The 25,786-nt window shown below is 41.8% G+C and overlaps 1 protein-coding gene across 3 annotated transcripts in view; it reads right to left on the bottom strand.

Annotated features, from left to right (window-relative positions):
* Positions 1 to 3,953: 3,953 nt before the first annotated feature.
* PLPPR1 (phospholipid phosphatase related 1) overlaps positions 3,954 to 25,786 on the bottom strand; it is a 262,742-nt gene continuing 240,909 nt past the window's right edge. For all 3 annotated transcript variants that reach the window (XM_067040120.1, XM_059072865.2, XM_067040121.1), the window contains 4 exons: positions 17,115 to 17,365; positions 13,791 to 13,967; positions 9,941 to 10,072; positions 3,954 to 5,055 (listed from right to left, as the gene is read on the bottom strand). In XM_067040120.1, coding sequence (XP_066896221.1) covers positions 5,023 to 5,055; positions 9,941 to 10,072; positions 13,791 to 13,967; positions 17,115 to 17,365 — 593 coding nt within the window. In that variant the 3' untranslated portion in view covers positions 3,954 to 5,022. The remainder of the gene's footprint in view (positions 5,056 to 9,940; positions 10,073 to 13,790; positions 13,968 to 17,114; positions 17,366 to 25,786) is intronic.

Genomic DNA, 25,786 nt, shown 5'->3' with positions numbered 1-25,786 from the left:
ATTGGAATTAAACAGTATGTCGGGGCTTCCCTGGTGGCGCAGTGGTTGAGAATCCGCCTGCCGATGCAGGGGACACGGGTTCGTGCCCCGGTCCGGGAAGATCCCACATGCCGCGGAGCGGCTGGGCCCGTGAGCCATGGCCGCTGAGCCTGTGCGTCCGGAGCCTGTGCCCCGCAATGGGAGAGGCCACAACAGTGAGAGGCCCGCGTACCACAAAAAAAAAAAAAAAAAAAAAAAAAAAAAAAAATAAACAGTATGTCAACTTATAGAGATGACCCAAAGAGAACGGAAAACTTTCTTTCATCGATTTCTTGCAACCCACAACCCGACCTAGGCCGGTGTTCAAAATTTATTCACCACCCTCCTCATTTCAGAAGCATGTGGGATGGTGCTGGATAGAGCTGGGGAGGAGGCAGGTGAGCTTCATTTAGAAACCCCTGACGGCCCGATATAGACTGCTGCCAGCGCAGCTGAACCAACAGTGCATCCTAACTGGGATATGATGCTGGGGATAGGCCCAAACTTGAACATTATCGAGACTGCATTCTTGCAGGATTGTGAAGAGGGGGCCCGAAACAAAGAAGCCTTAATGAAGCACAGGAGGGACTACAGAAACGGAATGAGGAGCCTTCAGAATTTCTAAAGAGGATCTTTAAAGTCTATGGGCATATACAGATACAGTCCCTGAGGCCCAGAGAATTTAAAGATGGTTAATTTGACTTACTGGTCAGAGGGCCTCTAATACACAAAGGAAAATGCAAAAGGTGGAAGGGGCTTTAGGAAGGGGCTTTAGGAATGCCTATGTCTTAGCTTGCTGAAATTGCCTTTAAAATTTTTAATGGCAGGGACCATGTTTAGGGAAAAGGCACAATGGAGAATGAAACAACAGGCCACTCTGCTGGCAACTGCCTTAACACAGAGAAGAGCTGGACCCCATAAAGGACTCAGCCAAAGGTAGGGGGCCCCAGGCCCTAAACTTCCCCTGGAACGGGTAACCCAATAGTGGGTGTCACTCTGGCTTTCTTTCAGTTCTTCACCTGTGTAAAACTCGTTTTTGCCCCAGGACCTTTGTACATGCTGTTCTCTTGGCTACTTTCTGTCTGTTCATCTCCAACTCACTGTAATGTGTATGTCACTTTAAAGAAGACATAACACTTGCCCTATCTAAATCAGGTCTCCCTTCAAAGCACTAAATGTTTTGTGGTCCTCCTTTTCTTCCACTTGACCCAAAATTCCATAAGGGTGAGAAGTAGGTCAATTTTGTTGCATATTCCCAGTTCTTGGCATGACTCTTGACACATAATAGATGCTCATTAAATACCTGTTAAATGATTGTATCGCTCAATCCTGGGATATTTGGACCAAGGACTAGGATGCAAGCAAGAGATTTGATGTTCATTCCAAAATTCCCATGATAGTAGAAGGGATGACAGTAAATAACAGACAAGTTCTAGTACACATCTTGACTTCAGCAGGGCAAGAATAGTGTAACAGCCTTAAGGCAACCTCCTGAAAATGAACTAGGGCAATCTGGTATTTGTGTCTGCCTCCAAGACACTTAAACACCCTCAAAGTTCTGGTAGTTGCATATAATAGGGAAGTCAAGGCAAGTTTTTGGAAACAAAAATGCTATTCCTGTCTCTTCTGCTCTTTTTTTTTTTTTTTTTTTTGTAGTATTTGGGCCTCTCACTGTTGTGGCCTCTCCTGTTGCGGAGCACAGGCTCCGAACGCACAGGCTCAGCGGCCATGGCTCACGGGCCCAGCCGCTCCGCGGCACGTGGGATCCTCCCGGACCGGGGCACGAACCCACGTCCCCTGCATCGGCAGGTGGACTCTCAACCACTGCGCCACCAGGGAAGCCCTCTCTTCTGCTCTTTATTTTTTTTTTTATTTTTTTTTTTTTCTGTACACGGGCCTCTCACTGTTGTGGCCTCTTCCGTTGTGGAGCGCAGGCTCCGCGGCCATGGCTCACGGGCCCAGCCGCTCCACGGCATGTGGGATCTTCCCGGACCGGGCCACGAACCCGTGTCTCCTGCATCGGCAGGCGGACTCTCAACCACTGCGCCACCAGGGAAGCCCTCTCTTCTGCTCTTTAAATCATACCAGTCATGTCTGCTCCTCCTCCTGTATATGGGATTATGCCTGCTTGCATTCTGATTCACTGGAGCTACATACAGTCCTTCTGTCTATTATAGTCTAATTAGAGAGATCTCTAGAATTTACCAAGAGAGGCACCCACATCTTCATAACTGCTGAGTGCAGTTTCCTCACCCTTATTTCTGTATCTAAATATACTTATCTTTCATTTACCTTCAGGCCCCATGCAAATTCTCTTTATTTCCAAATGAGTCACAGTCTCCTTCAGACAAGTTAAGTGGAACCCTGGAATCTGTCTATTTGACAAACTTGGCTCTGTTAGATCCTATTCTGGGTGCAGAATCAAAGAACTGAAAGATGTCATAAATATCCTCAGGGGCTAATAGTCTCATGAGGTTGCTTATGTCCACACACTATATCAGCCTTTCTTTTGTTTCTTCCTGCTTTCCTCTCACAGTGAGTCAGACTTCTCAGGCTCCTCTGGGCTTTCTTTAAAAAGAGGAAGAAAAGCTCATTGCAGAATTCATTCTGAGGTGATAGTGACCACTCCTCCCACTTACACAGAAGACTTTGTCCTGGGTAGAAGGCCCACGTGGGGGGGGGTCTCTAGCCTTAAGAAATGAATCTCAAATGGCAGGCTTCCAAGATCAATGTGAAGCCAGTGAAATGACTTGGGGCTAAATCAGGGGTAACACTAAGGTTGCCTTGTCATAATGGGAGGAATCAGACTGGCTCGGTGATCCCAGGGATGTGAGCCCAGAGATGGTCCTTCGTTCCAAGTGCCCCAGTGTCGTGTCCTGTGGAGCATCACTCACTGAAGTCATCGATAACATACCAAGGCCAGGAAATTGGAGTCTGTGGCCAGAGATCTCAGAACACTTCTAACTGGTTCCTCCAGATCGAAACCAGAGAAAAAAGTAGAAGGGTAACCCTCACTTGGTCAACTTATGTTCTTGGAAATGCCATATCTGGTAGTCAGATATTTAGATGGTCTCCCATTGTGATAAGAAATGGGCAATGTAAAATCAATAGTGTCTGCCAGTATTTTTCAGAATGCCTTATGAACAATGAAATTGAGCCCTCATTGCCGTTATTAAAAAATTATAAAATATATTTTATAATTGGAAGCCTCAGAGCTTGCAGATTATTCCTTCTCATAACGAGAATGCATCTTTCTCATGATGGGCTTTGGTCAGCTACACCAAGCCCTGTACCACCTAAGTAGGTAGATGACATTGAAAAACCTCTGAAAAGATGTGGACGTGGTTCACAGACATTTTGGTGTAGTGGAAAGAATGGAATTTGGAGTTGGGCAGACCTGGATTCTAGTATCAGTGCTGACGTGTATAGCACCGCCTTGGGGTCGGTCATCACAGCTTCTCTGGGTTCCTGGTTTTGAACAACCAGATTATGGTTGTGACGTAGCATCGGGGATGAGTAGGGCTTTCAACACTTGCCTTTCTTGCCCACTTCCCCAACTTTTAGTCAGACTTCACTCAAAAGATGTGTGTGAGTGTATATACATGTAAGTGCAAATAAGTTTAGGCCAAAATGAGATGGGGTATGAGTTTTAGCAGAGGTAACTTTTCCTAAAAATGATTCTGACTTTTTTACTGACACCTTAGAAGTATCTATGGGCAAGCTGAAGACACAGGTAGCTTGCTAGGCATCCAGAATGTGCCTCCAAGGGTCTTAATTTCAAGAATTCTTTTGTCTAAATACACACTCCTTCATTAAGATTGATCCCACAGGCATGGAACTGAGGAGGATAACACTTATTGAAGTCACGTCATTGTGACTCTCCAAATACCTTTGCCCAGTGGATGAAGCTTCAGACAAAGGACACGAGCCAAGATACATTTTGTGATAACTTTTTTCTTTAGAAAAAAAATATGTACAAAAAAAGCTAAGAAGAACCAACATGGAAGTGTCAAGAAAACATTCTGATAGATACAGACAAGGGAGCTCCTGCTCTCAAGGAAGTTACACATTAGTTATTACCATGCTAGAAAAATGTGATGCAGTTAAAATTCTAGAACAATTAAAAGCCACAAAGTCAAGCTGTTGCTCTGGGGCTCTAGGTTGTAGATGCTCTGATACCCTTTCTGCAAAATAATACTGTGCAAACTGTAAAATATTCATTTTCATATAAAGTCCATACAATATGATCTACAAAACTGAGTTGACAGGGGACGCTGGTACTGGCAGTTTTTTGGGAAAGAAGGCTGTAGTGTCACCTGCCAGCCCAAAGACGTAATTGCAGAAAGATCTTGAATTTCTTAACCAGGAGAGGCCATTACCTAAGAATCATACCCAACATTCCTCAAATCCAGGATTTCCTGCTATTGTTTATGTAACTTAGGTGATTTTATTAATATGTTACTTTAACTTAGAACGCAATCACATGTTAAGAAATCAGAAAAAGTTCTTTTTCAAAGTAATACTTCTTTCTACACAATTGATTTTGTGATTTACCATAAACCAACATTGTCTTCCCTGCAACTCAGAAGTTTTTTATTTTTAAATTCAAAAATTCTGGAAGAGGCAGCAACTGTGATAATAAAAGATTAAAGTGAATTATTTCATTTCAGTGTCTATAAAACTGAGAAAAGAAGGTTTGTGTACAAATATCACAAAACAACATCAACCAGTGAATAAATGTGGTTCTTCAATGCACACCTGAAGAAGAAGAAAATTTTGTTTAAAATTCTGGCATAAATATATTAAAGCTGACTAAAAAAAAAAAAAAAAATCAGGGCAAGCTACATCACTTCCTCATACAAAAAATGTACAAAACATTAGCCTCTAACTAGATAAACATAATACTTGTCTTCACAGTTTGACATCAAGTAACTGTGTGCCTTGAAGTATCGAATTGGAGGATGATTTAAAAAAAAAAAAACAGCTTGTGACACGTCAGCCGTTTCAGGTAACTTCGGTCATAGAGGCAGAGTGATTCTGCAAACACAAGCAGATAAAACCTTAGTTGACTCATGCATACACTCTCCCCAGAATATCCTCTTGCTTTCCTGTCTCAAGTTCATTCTGTTCCCGTTCCCTCACACGCTCTTCCAAGGACCCTCAAATTGTTACCTCTTCTATTAAAACTTCCCTGATTTTCAACCCAAATGAGACCATGTCTTATATTATATATGATATAATATATCATATATAATTATATCATAATAATAATATATCATATTATATCATATATTCTATGAAACATTTGAAGATCTAAAAGTAACCTTAGCTTCATCCCACATCTTTTTTTAACGTTGTGGCTTTAATTTTGAACAGTTCTTTGAAAAATTTCCATATGATATATTCTGAGTCATGAGTTCCAGAGCAATGAGTTTAATATTTTCTGATGCACAGGGGTTTTTGGTTTAAGGTATCTTTGACTTTCTAGAGAATGTGATCTAGACGCTTTTAGAGTTTCTTGATTTGCTTTATAGTCTTGCACATGGTCTGTTTTAAATGTTTTGTGTGTTTTGAGAAGGATTACATATGTGCCTTAGATCAACTTTATTAATCATCTGTCTTTTACTCTATTTCATTTGCTAATTACTGAGAGAAGTGTTAAAATCTATGATTGCAGCCTTGTCTACTTTCCCTTGTAGTTCCATTAATTTTTGTTTATATGGTTTGTTCATAATAACCCTTATCTCTTTTGTTTTATATAATTTATATATAATCCAACCTTTTTTCAGGCCCAAGTCTTTCTCTTTTGTTTGAACTTAAAACTTCCAGTCCATGGGATTGGTAAATACCTTAAGAAATGGTGGCTTTAGATCTAATTTATTATGGGTTTCCAGATTCCTGTTTATTTTTAGGACACTAGAGATATATATTCTTGAGAGTTCAACTATGAATTTTAGAAGCTGAGCAGTCCATATTTTTCAAGGTACTTTTATCTACTATATTTGTGAAAACTGAGGTTTTTATATTTCTTGCCATAATGTGAAAAATTTGTTTTTACTTTTATAATACGCTTTCTTTTTAAAATTTTTGGTCAATAATTTGGTCATTTATATGTTTATAAGAGTCATTTAAAAGTGGGTGGTAAAGATAAAGTAGTTTAACAGCCTAAGATAACTAACTGGGTGACTTTGGGCCGATTTCTTTAATTCTCCAAGTCTTTTCTTTTTTCTATTTATAATTTGAAGTCTATAATATCACTAGTTCTAAGTCAAGGGGTGGTGAGCATTAGAATTCCTCTGGGACTATTTTCTTATATGGCTTTGCACCCCAGAATGGCTGAATCAGAATCTTCTGGAATAAGGTCATAGGCATCTGAGTCTTGAGATAGATTGGATCCTTCTTTTTTGTTAAAGAAAAAAATATCATCTCCCCCCTATATCGCCCCGCCCCCGTCAGGAGACACGGGAGACTTTATACCACACACAGTGAGTTAACACACTGGCTCATCTCTCATTTCTCTGTTAATATAAACTGTATTCAACAAAGACACAGTTGCTCAATGCTAAGCTGATTACGCAGGTGAAAGTGTGTGTGAGGCCGCAGGACGAGGATAGCTTGGAGCTGGTCTCTCTGGGATACAACAGCTCTGTTCCATCACAAAATAATGCTTTGGAAACTTGACCATTTTTGTTTTGTTTGGATTCTGTAATTTTTTACTTTCTGGTTTCTCTTTAGTATTGGGGAAAGATTTTAGAAAATGTACCGTCTCAACCACAGAAGGCAAGTACTCAAATTGGAGTTGATCTTTTGGAGGGAAGGATAGAACACTGCAGGCTCTGGGGCTCCGTGTGGCAAAGGGGAAAGGATGTCTCTGGAAGAAGGGAAGGGAGGGGGAGGGTCTTCCCTCCCCAGCTAGACAGTCTTCTCCTTGAGGCGCTCTGAACTGCTGGATGGATTTCACGTGTGAGAATGCGTGCTTTAAAGACAGGTTCATATCTTCTCTCAGATCCCACAAGTCCTCCTCCCAGGAAGATGGTTCTAGCCCAGAAACTACAAAGGAGCAGCTTCTAGTAGAAGCCATGGCTGCTGCTGTTGCACAGAAAGCTCTCGCCCACAGGGGAAAACACAGGGCATATTTACTTTGGAAGAGCTGTAGCTCAGTGTAAACTATGCCAGCCCCGTGCAGCTCAGCTCACACACACTGTCCCCTAGAGCGTGTTTCCATATTCAATGCTGAGAGTTGTAGATTTCAAAATGGAATTTTCCTTAAACATCAGGCTGTGTGGTGTACAAGAGCAAGCAGGCCCTTTAGAATTAGCTGGGCCTGGGTCTTAATCTTAACTGGGTGACCTTCGGCATGTTACTTAAACTCTTTGTGCCTCACTTCATCTATAAAGTTGAATAATAATGCCAACTGCAGGATTATTGTAAGGACTGAATGTGAGGGCTTGCAATGAATGCTCATTTTCTCTTCTTGACCCACAAATAAAGGGTATATCCTCCTAACTACCTATGTGGAAAGCAGATGCTTGGTTACTTGAATATTGCACAACTAGTATGGAAGGCATCACTTAAGAGGCAATACTTTCCATCCGGCTTCCTGCAGCTTTATTTTGACTAGCCTGCAGAAGTCCTGTTCATCATTACTCATAAACTTCTATTTACCATGGAGTTTCAGATATTGACTGGAGCCCAACTTTAGGTTCTCAGTTTTGACTAGAGGGTCTAGTTCAGGTTTTGGTTCTGGCTTGCCTCTGTCCATCTGTCACAAATTTATTTCACCCCTAGTGAATGCCAGGAAATATAGAGAGTAAGAAAGACATGGTTCATATACTTAATCTCTCAGTCCTTGCGGGAGGCAGATATTAGGGGATTACAGACACTAATTGTGAGGGGCAATCACACCTGGGGCCCTGGGGTCCCTTTGACCCGAGCCTGGTATTCACGAAAGGCCTCAAATTGTGCCCAGATGAGGGGATATACATGGCAATAAAGATACATGGACAGATTTGAAAAGTTCAACTACTGCCTGTAGTGAATAATAAACTAATACATGTTTTTAAAGGATTAAAAAAATCTATATTGGGAATAGCAGGTTTTGAAATCAGGTTGGCACTTCATTTTTCAATGTAAGTAGAATCCCCCAAAACATGGCCTGGATGTCTCTTGGCCTGGTCAACTATTACTGGTCCTGAGGGAGAAGGGAGAAGTCTGGAGAAGGCTTCAGACAGAAGGTTATGCTTGAGCAGTGCTGGGCAAAAGGATGGGGCGGAAACAGGGTGCTCTTTGACCAGGACATTCAGGGCAAAGTCGACAGCATTTACAAGGACAGACTGATATGTTTGTGGAACTTGGCAAACATCTCAGCTTGCTTTTTAAATTCACCTTTGTCATTAGTTGCTTCATCTCAAAAAATAGAGGGAACGACTCTGACCTCACCGGGTACAAGAACATAGTTAGGGAAGAAAAACTAGGGAGAGTCTATTTCACCATTTCATTACAAGGTTTTATTATTTAGCTAATTCGTCATTCAACCTGCATTAACTGGCTATATATAAATAAACCAGTAGTATAATTTTCAGTATGTTATTTCTAATTGGACCAAGTCAAAATTTTCACCTTAATACAGATGAAGGGAAAACGAACAAAACACTTGGCACTGGGTTTAATGGAGAGCCCTAAATATTTTTCCCAAGGTGGAAATAGCTTTTTTTTTTTTTCTGGTTCATTAATGAAATTAGACTTCATTAAATGTGAAAAGAAATAGGATAGTTTCTCAGATGTCTGACAGTTACTCTTAAAATAGTGAAATATTTTATACTATATTGATAGGAAGTACATGATAATTCCAGTGGGAGATTTGCTTCTCTTGCACTCTGTGAAAATGATTCAGTAAGGAAATGCCAAATACAACAAGAGGTTGAGATAGACTATTATAGAAAATGACCATTTTAGCAGGACTCAGCTACATGAAAAACGTGTCATGATATAAAAACCCTGTTTTATCAGTTATCCCCATTCTGTCTGCTTAAAGAGCTACTCACCCCAGTTTTCCCACTTGCTGGCTATGTGGCTTGGGGAAGTAATTTACTGTTGCTATCTTCATATTCCTCTTGCTCTGTGAAATGGGAATTATACTACTGATTCAGTAAGTTTTTGTTCAAGTAAAAATGCATTTGTAAAGCACCTAGCAACTGTCTCGGCCAAAAGTCAGCGCTTTATACCATGTTTCAGGGCTCATTTCAGGTGGCAAGTCTTCTCCGTGGCTTTCCCTGCCTTAGAATAAATTCCTTCTTCATCTGTGTTCACAAAGCGCTTCATGTTTCTGATTCAGCATGCCATATTACGATTACTGATTTATATACACCTTTCCTGATCATCTGTGAATTCTCTGAGCACAGGACTGTGTGGCTAGTTATTGATCTCTGGCATGAAGCAAGGTCCTGGGGTAAATCAGTAATCAGTTAGTACTGTTGCATTGAATTTTTGATGGTCATCAAAACAGATCCAAAAGGATACTTAGTTACCTTTTTTAATGTGCTGCCAATTTACATCTATCACTGGATGTAACAGAGCATTTCTTTCCAAATGTTGTCCTAGTTACTAAATCAAATTGGCCCCCCACAAGAGTTGGTGTAAATTTCACAAGTGTATTATTACATTGCAGGTCAAGGTATCCTAAAGCAGTTGGGGTTTAAATTAGGCATGACTAAGACTTCCTGAGGAAGGGCCAAGCCCTGGAAGGAATACAGGATTAATTGAGGGAAGCTGTGAAGTTCTTGAGGGCCTTTATGTAAGATTTTTATTGTTGCTGGGTGGATTCAGTTATGTCCTGTTTCCAGTAGAGGAATGGATTAGTTGACCTCCAAGATAACAGGCCTGGAGCCTCCGGGTTTGGCTTGCTAAAACCACTTTACTGTACCTGTGCACTTAAGGTTTCCAGAGGGCTTTCTATCCTTGGGAAAGCCATTAGGGGTACTCCACGGGGGTCCTCGGGTTTGGGTTTGGAAGGAGATCCTTGTGTTCCTTTAAAGTTATGGACCACACACATTCCCTGCAGGATGAGGGGAAAAAAGATTGGGGTCAGACTGCAGCCGTCAATGCCTGGCCATCTCTGCGGGTGGCAGGCCTTCCCCCTTAGAATGTCGTTGCATAGTGACTTGCGAGCCAGTGGGTAGGGACCATGGAAAGACCTGGGGCATGGTTCAGGCTGTCTGCTGCTGAGCACAGTCTAGGTGCTGAGGAAGCATCTGTTGGATCACCAGATGGCCAAGGATGCTCAGTCTACCCCCATTGAGCTTGTTTCCTCACCTGTAAAAATGGGAATAATACCTACCTCATAGATTTACAACAATTAAAAGACATGATGAATGTAAAGCACCTCATAATAACAGCTAACATTTACTGAGGGCCACTTATGTGTCTGGTACTGTCCTGAGGGTTTACCTTATTTCATCTAATCCACTCAGCAATCTTATAAGAGAGGTACTATTATCCTCTCCAACTTAGATAAGGAGGCACAGAGAATTTAGATAACTTGCCCAAGGTTACACAGATTTAAACTCCATAGCCTCTAAATCGCACCACTGCTGTAGGATTTTGCCTCTTAACAAGTGCCAAACATACAGCAAAAATGCAATGTTAGCTAGTCTTTAACTCTTACGTAAGATGATTACCCTTAAGTTACTTAGCAAATAGTCACATAATTTATTAGTGGCACGTTTATTGCTTCCATTAAAACTCCCTCTCTAAATTGCTACCCACTTGTCTTTATTTCCTACTGAGACCCCTTCATAACTGAGTCTGTCCTAACCATCTTCTGTCTCTTTCCATACTCTCTTCCATTGTTCTGCATCGTTTTTTTCTATATCCAGTGCCTCTGAATCTTTCCTGTAGCTCCTCAAATCCCACAGAATGTTCACATGGATATTCTCTACCTGGCTCTCCTCTACCTTACTCTCCAGCTCTGCTTAAACTTCCCCCATTCAGGAAATGGGAGAAGTGGAGGGTGTAGGAGCTCTGGGGTTGGAGAGAGCAGGTCAGATTCCTGGCTTACTGGCTGGGTGGCCATTGGGCAAGTTACTTATCTGTGAGCCTCACTTTCCTCTTTTCTAAAATGAGGATAAGAATACTGTTAGGGCACGATAAACAAAACAAACACAGAACTGATTGGTGGTTACCAGAGGGGAAGGGGGGTGGGGGGAGGGCAAAATAGGTTAAGGGAGTCAATTATATGGTGACCGATGAAAAGTAGACTTTTGGGGGCGAGCATCTGTATACAGACGTCAAATTATAATGTACACACGAAACATACATTATAAACCAAAGTTACTTCAGTAAAAAACATTGTCAGGGTTGTCCTGGGAGCACATGATTTGGTGTGTATAAAGTGTAGGCCATGTAGTAATTGTTCAACTAACTTCCTTCCCCTTTCCCCCACTTTGATCTTCATAAGAAACACAAAACCATAATGAACATAGGCCACAAATATGCTGCTGTTCAGACTCTTCTTTTTCGGCCTCCTCCAAGTCTCTGCTTTGGAATGCTTCCATTCTCTTCTACAAGGTCCGCTCCTCCCATTTCCCAGCTTGGCGAGTGTATATGTGAGGTGTGTACATGCAGATACAGTGGGGGACAGTGTGGCCTTCCTCCTACCAGACCCATTCAACAGCAGGTATGGGTCTTACATAAAGATCATTTGTGGAAAACAAATTTTGACATTCATCATCAATTGGGAAGGCAATACAAGACTCAACAGTAACCACGTGGTAGGAAGGAGAGCTGCAAGTTACTGAGAGAACACAAGTTTAATGTTAAATTAGAATTTGTGTATGGGGCCTCGGCAAACACAAAGTTTTTGGATTTCATCCCATAAAGACCCCATGAAATTGCTTGGAACAGTAGTCAGTACCGCTTTTTCTCTTTAGCTGGGGTTGAGCTGGATCCAGGACTGATGGGGAGAGCAAAAGTGTTTCTTTGGAGTCCAAGCCTTCATTTATGTACTATTGATCTCTGTGTGCAAAATCCTCTCTTCTCTTGAAGTCATCTGTATTCTCTCCCCCTTTTAAAAAGCACCCTTAGGGAAATATCTTCTGAGAGCTCAACATCTCAGGAGCATCTCAGCACCACTTTTCCTGCTGCTTCACCCAGAGAACTTGCATTTAAGTCCCTCATCTTTCACTCAAGAAAGAAAGACTGATCCATTAAAAATAATTTTGAATTCAAATGGAGTTTGCCAAGTAAGGTTCTGAGTAAATGCAAGCATTTTCTGTGTGTATCTGAACAGGTAAAAATATTGGGAAACTCTGAGTTAGAGGTTGGGAGAGGCATATGTGCATTTTGTATGTTGGGGAGGACATATATACAGAATCCCCATATGGAAGGGATAGGAAGGACATCCAGGCTGTAATGGCTTCTGTCTCCTAGGGGAGGCCTGCTGAATGTTATTAGGAGATTGATTTCATGCACAACATCTGCAGGCCTAGTGATTTACTGTAAATCCTTCTGGGTGTACTTTATTTTATTTTATAAATTTATTTATTTTTGGCTGCGTTGGGTCTCCATTGCTGTGCACAGGCTTTCTCTACTTGCAGTGAGTCGGGGGGCTACTCTTCGTTGCGGTGCGGGGCTTCTCATCGTGGTGGCTTCTCTTGTTGCGGAGCACGGGCTCTAGACATGCGGGCTCAGTAGTTGTGGCTCGCGGGCTCTACAGCGCAGGCTCAGTAGTTGTGGCGCATGGGCTTAGTTGCTCCACAGCATGTGGGATCTTCCCAGACCAGGGCTCGAACCCATGTCCCTTGCATAGGCAGGCGGATTCTTAAACACTGTGCCACCAGGGAAGTCCCTTCTGGGTATATTTTAAATCCTTGAAGATAATTTTTAAAACTGAACCTCTATGGTATGCCCATGCAATGGAATACTACACAGCAAGAAAAAGGAATTACTGATAACATGCTTACAACATGGATAACTCTCTAAATAATTATGCTGGGTGAAGGATGCCAGGAAAAAAAATACATACTATATGATTCCATCAATATTAAATCTTAGGGTAATCTAATACAGAAGATCAGTGGTTGCTTAGGAATGAAGGGTGGGAGAGAAGGATGTATCTGTAGGTCTTCCTGTGCCATTTATTGTATGCCTATCATACCTCAAATCTGTAAAAATTTTAAAAAACAATAAAACTTAACCAAAACCCTTCTCCAGGAAGTATTATGTGGTTGAGAGGCCACTTACAGTGGAAATAAGATGCCCAAGAGGCATGTTCAGATAACAGAGGCCCCCTAAAAAGTCTGGGTGTGGTTAGCTGAGGGTTTTCATATTTCTGAGTGGGATATGCAAGTCTGGGCCAGAGTGGAGTTTCTTGAAATGCTGGAGAAGGAGCTGCCTGCTTGCGTCAATACTTCGTTCTCTGTTCTTCCTCCAAGCAACACTTAGCTTATGCTCCCAGTACGTTCTGAACAAGTATTTGGAGAATCATGGTTTGAAGGTACGCTAAATTGCGTCTGCCCAGCCCCAAGGCCAGGGTTGAAGCAAGTGGAGCAAGCCGTCCTTCCTGAAGAGATCCTACTCCCGACCCACAGGGGGAACATGCAGTCATATTTCTGAAAGAAAGGGCACAGGATACTTGGCGAGTAACTGCAACTCACAAGGTTGGGGCCAGAGGAACTTGGACTTAGACTGGAGTCTGAGGAGCCTGACTTGCCAGGATCTTGGGCAGCCTTTCAGAGGGCACCAGAGGGGAAAAAAGTAGAGGCAAGCTGACCTACCAGAAACAGGGCTACAGCAGTGCCCAGGATGAAGCCCGCGATCACATCGGAGCAGTGGTTCCGATACTCAGAGACCCGGTTGAGGCCCATCAGGAAGGCTGTGCAGAGGGTCCCGAGGCACAGCACCGGCTTGGCCAGTCGACTGCTTTTCGTCTTGATTGTGCTTGTGATGTACATCTAGGTTAGGACAGAGACCGGGGAGTGACTGGCAGCCTCTGCATACGGTGTATATACACACAAGCATGGACAGACACCAGCACACACAAACGGGCCTGCACCAAAGCAAGAACGATGAACGAATGTACATTGGTCTCGGTGCTTTGTATTCTGGTGGGTATGGGAACAGAAATTACAGTGACATGAATGACTGCATAATAATCAGGTTCAGAGCATGCAGTTTTTATGCAACAAACTAAAGAATCACTTGGGGTGTTAGGAAACCCAAATAAGAATCTCAGATGCCAAATAAATCTTCTATGAGAATTAATTTTATGGAGAAGACCAGGGAGGTGAGTGGCCATAAATTTCACTTTTTGTGTCCCCCATAATCCTAGCGTATTCTTCACACTTTCAACCAATATAAAAGCATTGACTGATTAGTTAATTGACTGAATTAGAACTTCCAAACCAGTGTGTCACATAAATACGTTTCAGTTGTGCTGGGAAATTGATTCTCACCATCCTTGGGATAGCCTGATCAGCCCTATCCATTCATTTACTCCAGCATGTTTTAAAATAAAAATTTCTATGTGGGCCACGACATATAAAAAGTTGGGAAGTCCCGATGTAAGTAAAGGATGATGCAACTTATGACACGTGAGTTGTAGGTTGTTCTTATTCCATTGTGAGGAGCTGGGTGAGACTCTTAAGTATTTCATAGGCTCAGTTACTAAATGTGTCCCTTGTGGCTTAGCGTTAGGAAGATGTGCCTCTTTCAAACAGGTAAATACTTTGTTACACAACCTTTGGTAATGGTTACAAGAAACCACCAGAGGGCGTAATTGATCTATCACCGCTTCTTAACAAGTGTGCTAAATGAGTTTGCAACCCAGAAAAATAGTATGCCAATACTTAAATTACAATCTATGGTGTGCTTGTATGGCCTGAGCACATGTAAGTTCACATAGATGCATTTTAAAGTATTATTATAAGCTTAATTTCCTAGAATGATCCTTCAACGCTGGTGTGAATACAGGAAGATGGGATTTTCTTTGTTACATGTAATAGATACCCTATAAAACTGTGGTTAGATCAGAGTTACATAAATTAGAGCATATCATTACACCATTCTGAGGCTGTGTAGGAAATGTTACTTAACATCTATACTAGATATATTTAAATTTAGTTTTTTATGCTTCTATATTGTTTTTTAATTATAGCCTTTATAAATCTTCCCTATAAGATTACAAACTATTAATAACATGGGCCTATGGTTAGTATTCTTCACAGCATTAACTAGTACTTAGGAAATCCTTGTTGATTAATTTCTGAAAGCACACATAATAGGGTCTCGGAAAAATGTTTACACAATTGGAATCTTGTCTCAAGGTTTCTGATTAGAGTCTGTCTGTGGGGCATTATTTGAATCGGATTATATCTGAATCCTTGAAAACGTGCTATATAAGCATCTATTCTGAGCAAGATGACTTCTTTCTTCCCAAGAGAAATTTATATCTCACTTGATGAGACAGTATTTTTTGATGAGTAACATTTATTTTTATAATGGTGTTGTAAAAATTGATTTCATACAACAATGACTTGAGTTTGATAAAAATACAGAAAAAGGTGCAAGAGTACATTGTTTCATATAACTTAGGTCCTCGATAATCTAGGACACAAAGCGATATTTTGAAAACTGGAAACTATGCCAAATGCCTGAAAAGACTTTGTTTAAAAATACCTGGTGTAGATTTTTGGCGGGGTGGGCAGTATAGCCAAGAAACCTCATTGAGCTAAACTGGTCTGTTTGTAAATCAGACTTCTGTATTATTTATGTTCATGTTTCCTTAATATGCGGGTAGCTGAAATCACTTTTGACATGTATTTATTAAAGAGTAGATCTAAAAGAAATAATTAGACTTATTTTGGAAAATTGATCCTATAGATGTTATCCTATAAATTGGACAAAAAAGCGCCATTGTTTTAAAGAGAATATTCAGCAATTTCTTTCAAACTCTACTAAGTGGACCAGACCTGTAATCAATCACCTTTACTCCACCCTGAATGTATGTATTTGGGGTGATGGCATGGACACACTTCCATCAGAAGCAGACTCCGTAGGGAGTGCAGTGACTGTCGTTGGATGGGAGGGGACATGCTCCCTGGGGGTGGGGCGAGGGCACACTCAGAGTCTCTGGGAAGACTGCGTAGTTTGAAAAGGGTCTTTCCTCTGCCTTCTCCTACCTCACCTTTCCCTGAGAATCACCAGACTAGTCACACCCTGAATATAAAATAAATTGAAGGAAAAGGGGTGTTTTCAGCCAATAGTCACTCATCCACAGGTAAATACACATGACATCCAGCAGTGGAACCTTTGTACTAATCCCTCTACTTCTATACGCTTGGTTCTAAGGAAACGGAGGTCAGAAAAAGATGAAATGAGGTCATTTCCAAAGGATGCAATTAAAGAGCAGGAAAAAAAATAGGGACACCATCATTTCTTCTATTTTAAGATGTGAGACACACTTTGGGCTTTCTCTGTGATGAGAGCAAAAAGTTTAGACTATTATACCCCCAGTGGGGGCAGTCAAAGCTTGTGTGACCTAGGGAACAGTGAGAAGTAAACTTGTGGGTGTTGGGGGTCTTTTAGGATCACCCATCTGTCCTGGCAAAGTGATGAAGAAGAGTATAGGAGGAGCAGAGGAAAGCCACGTCTTTATCCGGGTTTGCCGCGCTGCCCAGGCAGGCGTTCACACGAGGCACACACCCGCAAATTTGTAGACAAGTGTGAGGAATGTGTGCTGTTCTAGAACCAACCAAAGCTTTGGCAAAGAGTGCTGTTCTGGGCAGTGAAAGAACCCCATACCCGGTGCCAGGAGCCGGGGCCTCCGCTCTGACTCTGTGTTCTTAGCTATTCTCTGGGCCTCAGTCTCTGCATCTGTAAAATGGGAGATGTGACTAAGTGATTAGCAACAGTCTTGCCAGAATTCACATCCTCTGGCAGGTCTTACATTGGGATGTTGAGGGTGGGGGCAACAGCATGATATACTAAAGGAGAAACATATTGTAACACGACTTTAAAAGTCACCAGAAGTAATGAAAGAATGGGGGGGAGGGTGGCGGAGAGACCCATCACAGCCAAAACTCCACGTGGGTCATACTCACCGTGGCGTATAAGGCGGAGTAAATGCTCAGAGCAGCATGTTTGGAGGGAAAGGACCTCCTAGCCTTCTCTATCACTTCCAGGTCCCCAGTACAGATGTTCCCGTTGTTGACGAACTGGTGGTGCACCCGGCAGTCTGCGCTGGTGTAGTTGGGCTTGCACACCGTCAGGAAGTACGGCGTCAGGTGCCCCGTGACCACTTGTCCGGCGTTTACAAAAATGTCAGTAGCAAAAAGCCCAAAAGCAAATACCCCTATGAGGAGATTTAAAATAATTAGGAAAGGTGACATACCCCATCGATTGGTTCTGTCCCTGAGAGAAAAACAGCGGTGAGCGTCCATGACAACCTATCAGAAAGGTCCTCCCCAGAGTCAAATTGTCCCCTCACTTATAGCTTTCCAGGGAGTGATGCCTGCTTCCCAAACCACTGTTTCTTCCAAATTGATGCAGTCACGCTGATGTTAGCATTTCATTGTTTTGTATAAGTAAATTAGAAGCAGCATGTGCTGATGGAAAGAATTTGAATTTTGGAGTCATGTGGAGCTGGGCGCCAGACCCACCTTTGGTGACTCGTTCACAGTGTAAGTTGTTTACCTTCTCTGAATCTTGGTACCCTTATCACAAAGTGGCTGCGGGGAGTGATACCTCAGAAAGGAGTTGGAAAGATGAAATAAAATATGTGCAAAACACCCGCTGCGTGCCTGGCATTAAGTAGTTACTCAACATTAGTTCTGTTTCCTTCTATAGAAACTATCTTCCCCCTGGTCCTGTTGGAAATGCAGATACTCCTTGGAGGAGTTATCATGGCAGGTGAGAGAATGAGGTGGTTAGGGAGTCGTCCCTAAAAGAGAGAAAAAGATCACTCTAGAAACCTTGATTGACTTGGATGTTTCATTTGATGTTGGAAACAGAAAATGAGGAGGAAGAGTGTTAAAGATGAATGTTGTTGACTGTATCAAATTACCACAAACTGAGTGGCTTAAACCAACACAAATGTGTTGGTTTACAGTTCCGGAGGTCAGAAGTCCAAAATAGGTTTCACTGGGCTAAAATCAAAGTGTTGGCAGAGCTGTGTTCTTTCTGGAAGCTCCAGAGTAGAATTCATTCCTTGCTTTTTCCAGCTTCTTGCCTTCATTGCTTGACTTGTGGCCCCGCTCTCCCCCTACCTCCCCAGCAATCGTATCATACGAGCTCTGCTTCCATTGTCACGTTTCTTTCCGTGACTCACTCTCTTGCTTCTCTCTTATAAGGAAGGTTACATTGTGTCTACCTGAATAATCCAGGATAATCTCAAAATCCTTAATCTAATCACACACATAAATTTCTTTTCGTCATGTAAAGTAATACATCCACAGTTTCCAGGGGTTAGGACATAGACATTTCTGAGTGAGGAAGGTGTTATTTTACCCACCATGCTGACATGGCCTGCTAGGCCAAGAACCCCTTGGGTAGGCTATACTTCCTGGATTTTATCTGTTGTCTGGTAAATTCCACAGGAACATAGGATTACCCCCAACAAGCTTGAACATGAATAAGCAGAATTCCCTATAGGAAGTTTCACTGTGGATCTTTCAAAGCCTATACATACATCTATAGATTATCTGTGGACTGTTTTCTGTTAAATATATTAAGAGCAGCTGTGCAGAGCCAAGGTACATACAAGTCACTTCAAGAGATAAAGAAGACTTTTCAAGTGCGACTCAATTATGGGAGAAGTTGGTAAGTGTGAGAGGCAGCATTAACCCTCGGAAATGTCAAGGATCTGCTATATTTTCAATTAAATTTCTATCCAACTTTGACTTCCATATTCAATGCCTTGAATCTGCAAATTGTGCTGACTTCAGCATCTAAAAGTCAATCCATTAGAGCAGAAGCAAAGACAAGTTTGGCTGAAACCTTCATCCGGTTTCCATTTTGACCTGTATTGATTGTTTTAATTTTCTTTTGTGTGGCTTTGCCAGTATGTGCTTTATCGGAATGAGGACTGGCTCTTTTAATAACCTTCAGCCGGCTCACACTCGTAGTGTCTGACCTCTGAGAGCAGGCATTCACTGATCATTCGTGGTAATCCTCACCCACAGGTTCTGGAAGTCGGGTTAGAAATTTTTTTTTACATCTTCAAGCAAGATTCTCAAAGACCAGGTCCCTGGCTTTTTCAAGGGGCAGAAAGTCTGTCTAGACATATTTTTCCAGGAAACTAGGGTAACGTGTGATTTGAAAAGGGAAAAGTGACAGACAGCATTTTCCTCTGGGATTTTATTTGTCAGAATGCTTCTAATTAGGGCGAATTCTTTCTGAGATAGAGGATTTCTAGGCTCCTTGGATAGGCGTCTGAAGTGCCAGGTCCCTGGTCACAGTGAATCTGTGACGGGCACATTTCCACTTTGCTGCCATGTAATATTATTGCTGAAAGTTGCTTTCCCCTCTTCTCTTTGCCTCTCCTGGATTTTGTCTGCTTCTCCTGATGGCTTAACAAGCATTTGCTTTCCAAACATTGCATTCTGGTGTATTTGATGTACCTTCAGAAGGGCAGTCCTGGGGATTCCACTTGCCTGGCATGGGCCGTGCCAACAAAGTGCAGTGGAAGCTGCAGCGGTGATTCACAGACAATGTCAGATCATACGGGGCTTTTGTAAGAAATTCCAGCTATTCCTCTGTTAATCCTGAGCTCCTTGTGTGTATGTTACAAGCCTCAGAAGCCAAACAGAGCTGCTTTTGTCCTCAGAGTCAGGTAGAACACTGTTTATGGTCTCCTGTACTGCAATATATGATTTGAAGGAGATGCTTTTAAAGTGCCTTGGTGTCTAAAATTCTTTAAGTGAGATAATCTTTTTGAAATTTTAACAGATACATTTTTCACTCCTATAAGCCTCCCTAGCTGGTTCTACTTATCTTATGGCTCTGCTCCCAATGGTGTTCCTTGTTTCAGGGGAGCTGATCACTTTTCTGAATGGATATACAGCAGACACAGAGTCTAAAAGTAAAGCTCTTTTGGCTTGCCAGAGCTATATGCTTGAGACACGTACTGCTTTTTTTGTTTGGAATTCTGAAAAGACTTGGATGGGAAAACCAAGAGCCATGGTCTATAGCATAAGACCATTGAGTTTCTAAAATAAACCCTAGAATGGGGAAGATGAGGCTGAGGGTGTCTCCCAAGGAGACAGAACCCTGCCTGGTCTGGCTGTGAAGGAGTGAAGGGGCATCCCATGCTCCTTGCCTCATGCTGGCTGTCAAACTCCAGGGGCAGGGCAATAGAAGGCTCCAGAATGATTTTTGGAAATCAAGTTGAAGCATGTCCTGTGCCTCCCAGGGGTGTAGCTCAGGAGCCCTGGACAACTTTTTTAGAGAAGTTCCACATCCAGCACAGTATCAGAGCTACAGGAGCCTGCATTAGCAATGTTGGAGGGAGGATCAAATTGTCTGAGCCCTAGGGTACCTCCCAAGACCCATACATTCTGGCATGGAATGGGCTAAGCACTTGTGAATTCCCACATCCCTAAGGGGTGAGGGGCATTAGAATGCTGAGAGGACCAGGAGGCTGGCAAAAATGTGACATTAGGATAGAGACTGGCATCTGTTGATGGTGTTGTCTGCGGTCCCTGTTCTGATGATACAGATCGCTAAGGTAACCTGAGCCTCTTCTTTGTGGCCTAAAAGGATCTGACACCCATCAGGCAAGTCCAAGGATGAAGAAAGAGGCAGATGAAAGTGGGGTTTTTTTGTTTTTTGTTTTTTATTTTTGCGGTACACAGGCCTCTCACTGTTGTGGCCTCTCCCACTGCAGAGCGCAGGCTCAGCGGCCATGGCTCACGGGCCCAGCCACTCAGCGGCATGCGGGATCCTCCCGGACCGGGGCACGAACCCGCGTTGCCTGCGTCGGCAGGCGGACTCTCAACCACTGCACCACCAGGGAAGCCCCTGAAAGTGTTTTTTTAAAAAAAAAAGAAAAAAAAAGTCCTTTTTCCTCCCTCTCAGGGTTTTACCAGGATCTCTCTGATCTCAGACAGGACGTCTTTGGACAAATTAGGATCTTTGATCACTAGTAAATTAGGACACGTAGGTGAAACTCTGTGATCTGCTTCTTGCCAAGGAATCAGTTCAGGGTTCTATCCTTTTACTCAACCAAGAATGTAGGAGGGGAAAGCAGTGACGTAAGCAGGAAATGTGTACGACAAAGATCTTCTCAGCCAAAGGTAACTGGTGTACCGGCAAATGATAATAGGGCTCATATCAGGATCTCTTTAGGCCTCCCAAACAAAGAACTGGTCAAAATACAGAAACCAGACTGCTTGTTGCTGAGGAGAAGCCTGTTGCCTTCCACACAGGGGGGCTTCATTAGGAAGCTTAGACCCAGGCCGCAGAGTAATAATTAGCAGGGACTGGTGGGGTGAGCAAAGAAAGGAATAAATTCCTTTTAGCCACAAAGAACCTGGGAGTTTAGGTGGAGCCTCTGAACTGAAGGCCAATTATTCATAGTAAATTATAAGTGTCTAATTTTCCAGTTTAAAATGGCACTTTGCTAACAGCCTCTGATAGAGCACCTCTCAACTGTCCACTAAAACATAAACAATGACAGTGAAAAAAGATGGAAACTTATAGTGCCAACCTGAAGGGATAATCAGTGAGGGATTTCTGTCTCTCTCTCTCACACACACACACACACACACGCACACACACAGTTTTACCTCATGGAAAACCTGAGCTTCTCCTCTGAAGACAAAGATCATGGGAGAAAACCTAGGGAGATTTCCTTTCTCTCCTGTCTGCCCCCTGAATCAGAGATCCAGATTTAGACTGCTCAGAAAATAGGGATGCTGTCACTCCACTAGATGAGTTCTGCTCTTTGCATTTGCCTGGGACTGTCTCCTCTCCCCGCTTATTCTTCCAAATGTATTTAGAGACACACTGTGGGACACCAACTAGGCAGGAAGCGGCAGGGGCACAGGCGCTGGTGTCTTGCTCCTGAGAGGAACAGACATGCATGCTGGGCGCCATAGCTTTGCATGCACTGCACTGTCATGGCAGTGGAGACGCTAGTTCACTGGAGCTGAGGCACTCCAGTAGAAAGCCTGCTAATTTGGGATTGGACTTAGCCCTGTGCACACCAACCTGCTCTTAAGCTTAAGTTCTGAAGAGTGGGCCAGAGCAAGTCACGCTTTTGTTGAGGAAAACTGAGCGTGTATAGATCTTGCCCCACTTAAGACTGAAGGGGGAGAAATAATCACATATCACATGGGGTTTGGGGAAAAAATACTCCTATTTTATTTTTATTTTTTTACATTGTATGGTCAATTTATATGTAATGTGTAAAATAGGCAAATCCACAGATAGAAAGTAGAATAGCGGACATCAGGGTCTGCGGAGAAGGGAAAATAGTGAGTGACTGCTAATGGGCATCGGATTTTTTTGGGGGGGTTGAAGAAATTTTCTGGACTTAAACAGAAAAAAGATGGTTGCTCAACTTTGTGAATATATTAAAAATCACCAAACTGACCACTTTGAAAGGGTGAATTTTGTGGTATGTGAATTGCATCTCAGTAAAAATAAACTAAAAGAAATGATATGTTTGCATGTTTGAGATATAGACTCAAATTCATAACTGCTATATATATAAAGCACTTTTTTGAGTTTATAAAGTTTTTGTTTTTTGTTTTTTATTGAAGTATAGTTGATTTACAATGTGTTAGTTTTAGGTTTACAGCAAAGTGATTCAGTTACGCATACATACACATATATACATTTTCAAATTCTTTTCCCTTATAGGTTATGACAAAATATTGAGGCTAGTTCCCTGTGCTATATAGTAGGTCCTTGTTGGTTATCTATTTTATATATTAGTAGTGTGTATATGTTAATCCCAAACTCCTGATTTATATCGCCACTTCCCCTTTGGTAACCATAAATTTGTTTTCTATGTCTGTGGGTCTATTTCCGTTTTGTAAATAAGTTCATTGCATCTTTTTTTTTTTTTTTTTTAGATTCTACATACAAGCAATATCATATGATATTTTTCTTTTTCTGTCTGGCTTACTTCACTTAGTATGATAGTCTCTAGATCTATCCATGTTGCTGCAAATGGCATTATAGCATTCCTTTTTATGGCTGAGCAATATTCCATTGTATAAATATACCACATCTTCTTTATCCATTCATCTATTGATGGACATTTAGGTTGCTGCCATATCTTTGTTATTGTAAATAGTGCTGCTATGAACACTGGGGTGCATGTATCTTTTCAAATTATGGTTTTCTCCAGATATATGCCCAGGAGTGGGATTCCAGGATCATATGGTAGTTCTATTTTTAGTTTTTTAAGGAATCTCCAGACTGTTCTCCGTAGTGGATGTACCAATTTACATTCCCACAAATAGTGTAGGACAGTTGTTCCCTTTTCTCCACACCCTCTCCAGCATTTATTATGTGTAGACTTTTTGATGATGGCCATTCTGACCAGTGTGAGGTGATACCTCACTGTAGTTTTTTTTTTAAACATCTTTATTGGAGTATGATTGCTTTACAATGTTGTGTTACTTTCTGCTGTATAACAAAGTGAATCAGCTCTATGTATATATATATATCCCCATATCCCCTCCCTCTTGGGCCTCCCTCCCACCCTCCCTATCCCACCCCTCTAGGTGGTCACAAAGCACCAAGCTGATCTCCCTGTGCTATGCAGCTGCTTCCCACTAGCTATCTATTTTACATTTGGTAGTGGATATATGTCAGTGCTACTCTCTCACTTCATCCCAGCTTCTCCTCCACACCCCACCCTGCCCCCGTCCTCAAGTCCATTCTCTACGTCTGCATCTTTATCCCTGTTCTGCCTCTAGTTTCATCAGAACCACTTTTTTTAGATTCCATATATATGTGTTAACATACGGTATTTGTTTTCCTCTTTCTGACTTACTCACTCTGTATGACAGACTCTAGGTCCATCCACCTCACTACAAATAACTCAATTTTGTTTCTTTTTATGGCTGAGTAATATCCCATTGTATATATGTGCCACATCTTCTTTATCCATTCATCTGTTGATGGACACTAAGGTTGCTTCCATGTCCTGGGTATTGTAAATAGTGCTGCAGTGAACATTGTGGTACATGTCTCTTTTTGGATTATGGTTTTCTCAGTGTATATGCCCAGTAGTGGGATTGCTGGGTCATATGGTAGTTCTATTTGTAGTTTTTTAAGGAACCTCCATACTGTTCTCCATAGTGGCTGTATCAATTTACATTCCCACCAACAGTGCAAGGTTTTCCTTTTCTCCACACCCTCTCCAGCATTTATTGTTTGCAGATTTTTTGATGATGGCCATTCTGACCGGTGTGCAGTGATACGTCATTGTAGTTTTGATTTGCATTTCTCTAATAATGAGCAGTTGAGCATCTTTTTATGTGCCTGTTGGCCATCTGTATATCTTCTTAGATCTTCTGCCCATTTTTTAAAGTTAATTTTTATTTTATATTGGAGTACAGTTGATTTACAATATTGTGGTAGTTTCAGGTATACAGCAAAGTGATGCAGTTATACATATCTTCTGCCCACTTTTAAAAAATTATTTTATTTTATTTTTTTAACATCTTTATTGGAGTATAATTGCTTTACAATGGTGTGTTACTTTCTGCTTTATAACAAAGTGAATCAGCTATACATATACGTATATCCCCATATCTCCTTCCTTTTGCATCTCCCTCCCACCCTCCCTATCCCATCCCTCTAGGTGGAATATTACTCTACCAATTTTTTAAAAAAATGTATTTATTTTTGGCTGCGTTGGGTCTTTGTTGCTGGGCGCGGGCTTTCTCTTGTTGCGGTGAGTGGGGGCTACTCTTCGTTGCAGTGCACAGGCTTCTCATTACAGTGGCTTCTCTTGTTGTGGATCATGGGCTCTAGGTGCGTGGGCTTCAGTAGTTGTGACACGTGGGCTCAGTAGCTGTGGCTCGTGGGCTCTAGAGCGCAGGCTCAATAGTTGTGGCGCACAGGCTGAGTTGCTCCGCGGCATGTAGGATCCTCCCGGACCAGGGCTCAAACCCGTGTCCCCTGAATTGGCAGGTGGATTCTTAACCACTGTGCCACGGGGGAAATCATCTGTCCATTTTTTTATTGGGTTGTTTGGGTTTTTTTGATATTGAGCTGTATGAGCTCTTTGTATATTTTGGAGATTAGTCTCTTGTTGGTCGTATCATTTGCAAATATTTTCTCCCATTCTGTAGGTTGTCTTCGTTTTGTTTATTTCCTTTGCTGTGCAAAAGCTTTTAAGTTTAATTAGGTCTCATTTGTTTATTTTTGTTTTTATTTCCATTACTCTAGGACACAGATTCAAAAATATATTGCTGTAATTTATGTCAAAGAGTGTTCTGCCTATGTTTTCCTGTAGGAGTTTTATAGTATCTGGTCTTACGTTTAGGTCTTCAATCCATTTTGAGTTTATTTTTGTGTATGGTGTTAGAGAATATTCTAATTTCATTCTTTTCCATGTAGCTGTCCAGTTTTCCCAGCACCACTTATTGAAGAGACTGTCTTTTCTCCATTGTATATTCTTGCCTCCTTTGTTGTAGATTAATTGACCATAGGTGCATAGGAAAAAAACTCCTATTTTAGACTAGTATTGTACCGTTATGCTTCTTTTTTGTACCTCTTATCTCAGTAGGAAATTTATATGTGTGATTATTCA

This window comes from Kogia breviceps, chromosome 8 (genome assembly GCF_026419965.1).
Source record: "Kogia breviceps isolate mKogBre1 chromosome 8, mKogBre1 haplotype 1, whole genome shotgun sequence".
Classification (NCBI taxonomy): Eukaryota; Metazoa; Chordata; class Mammalia; order Artiodactyla; family Physeteridae; genus Kogia; species Kogia breviceps.
Note: the sequence above shows the minus strand (reverse complement) of the source record. Positions and strands in the feature narration are given on the sequence as shown.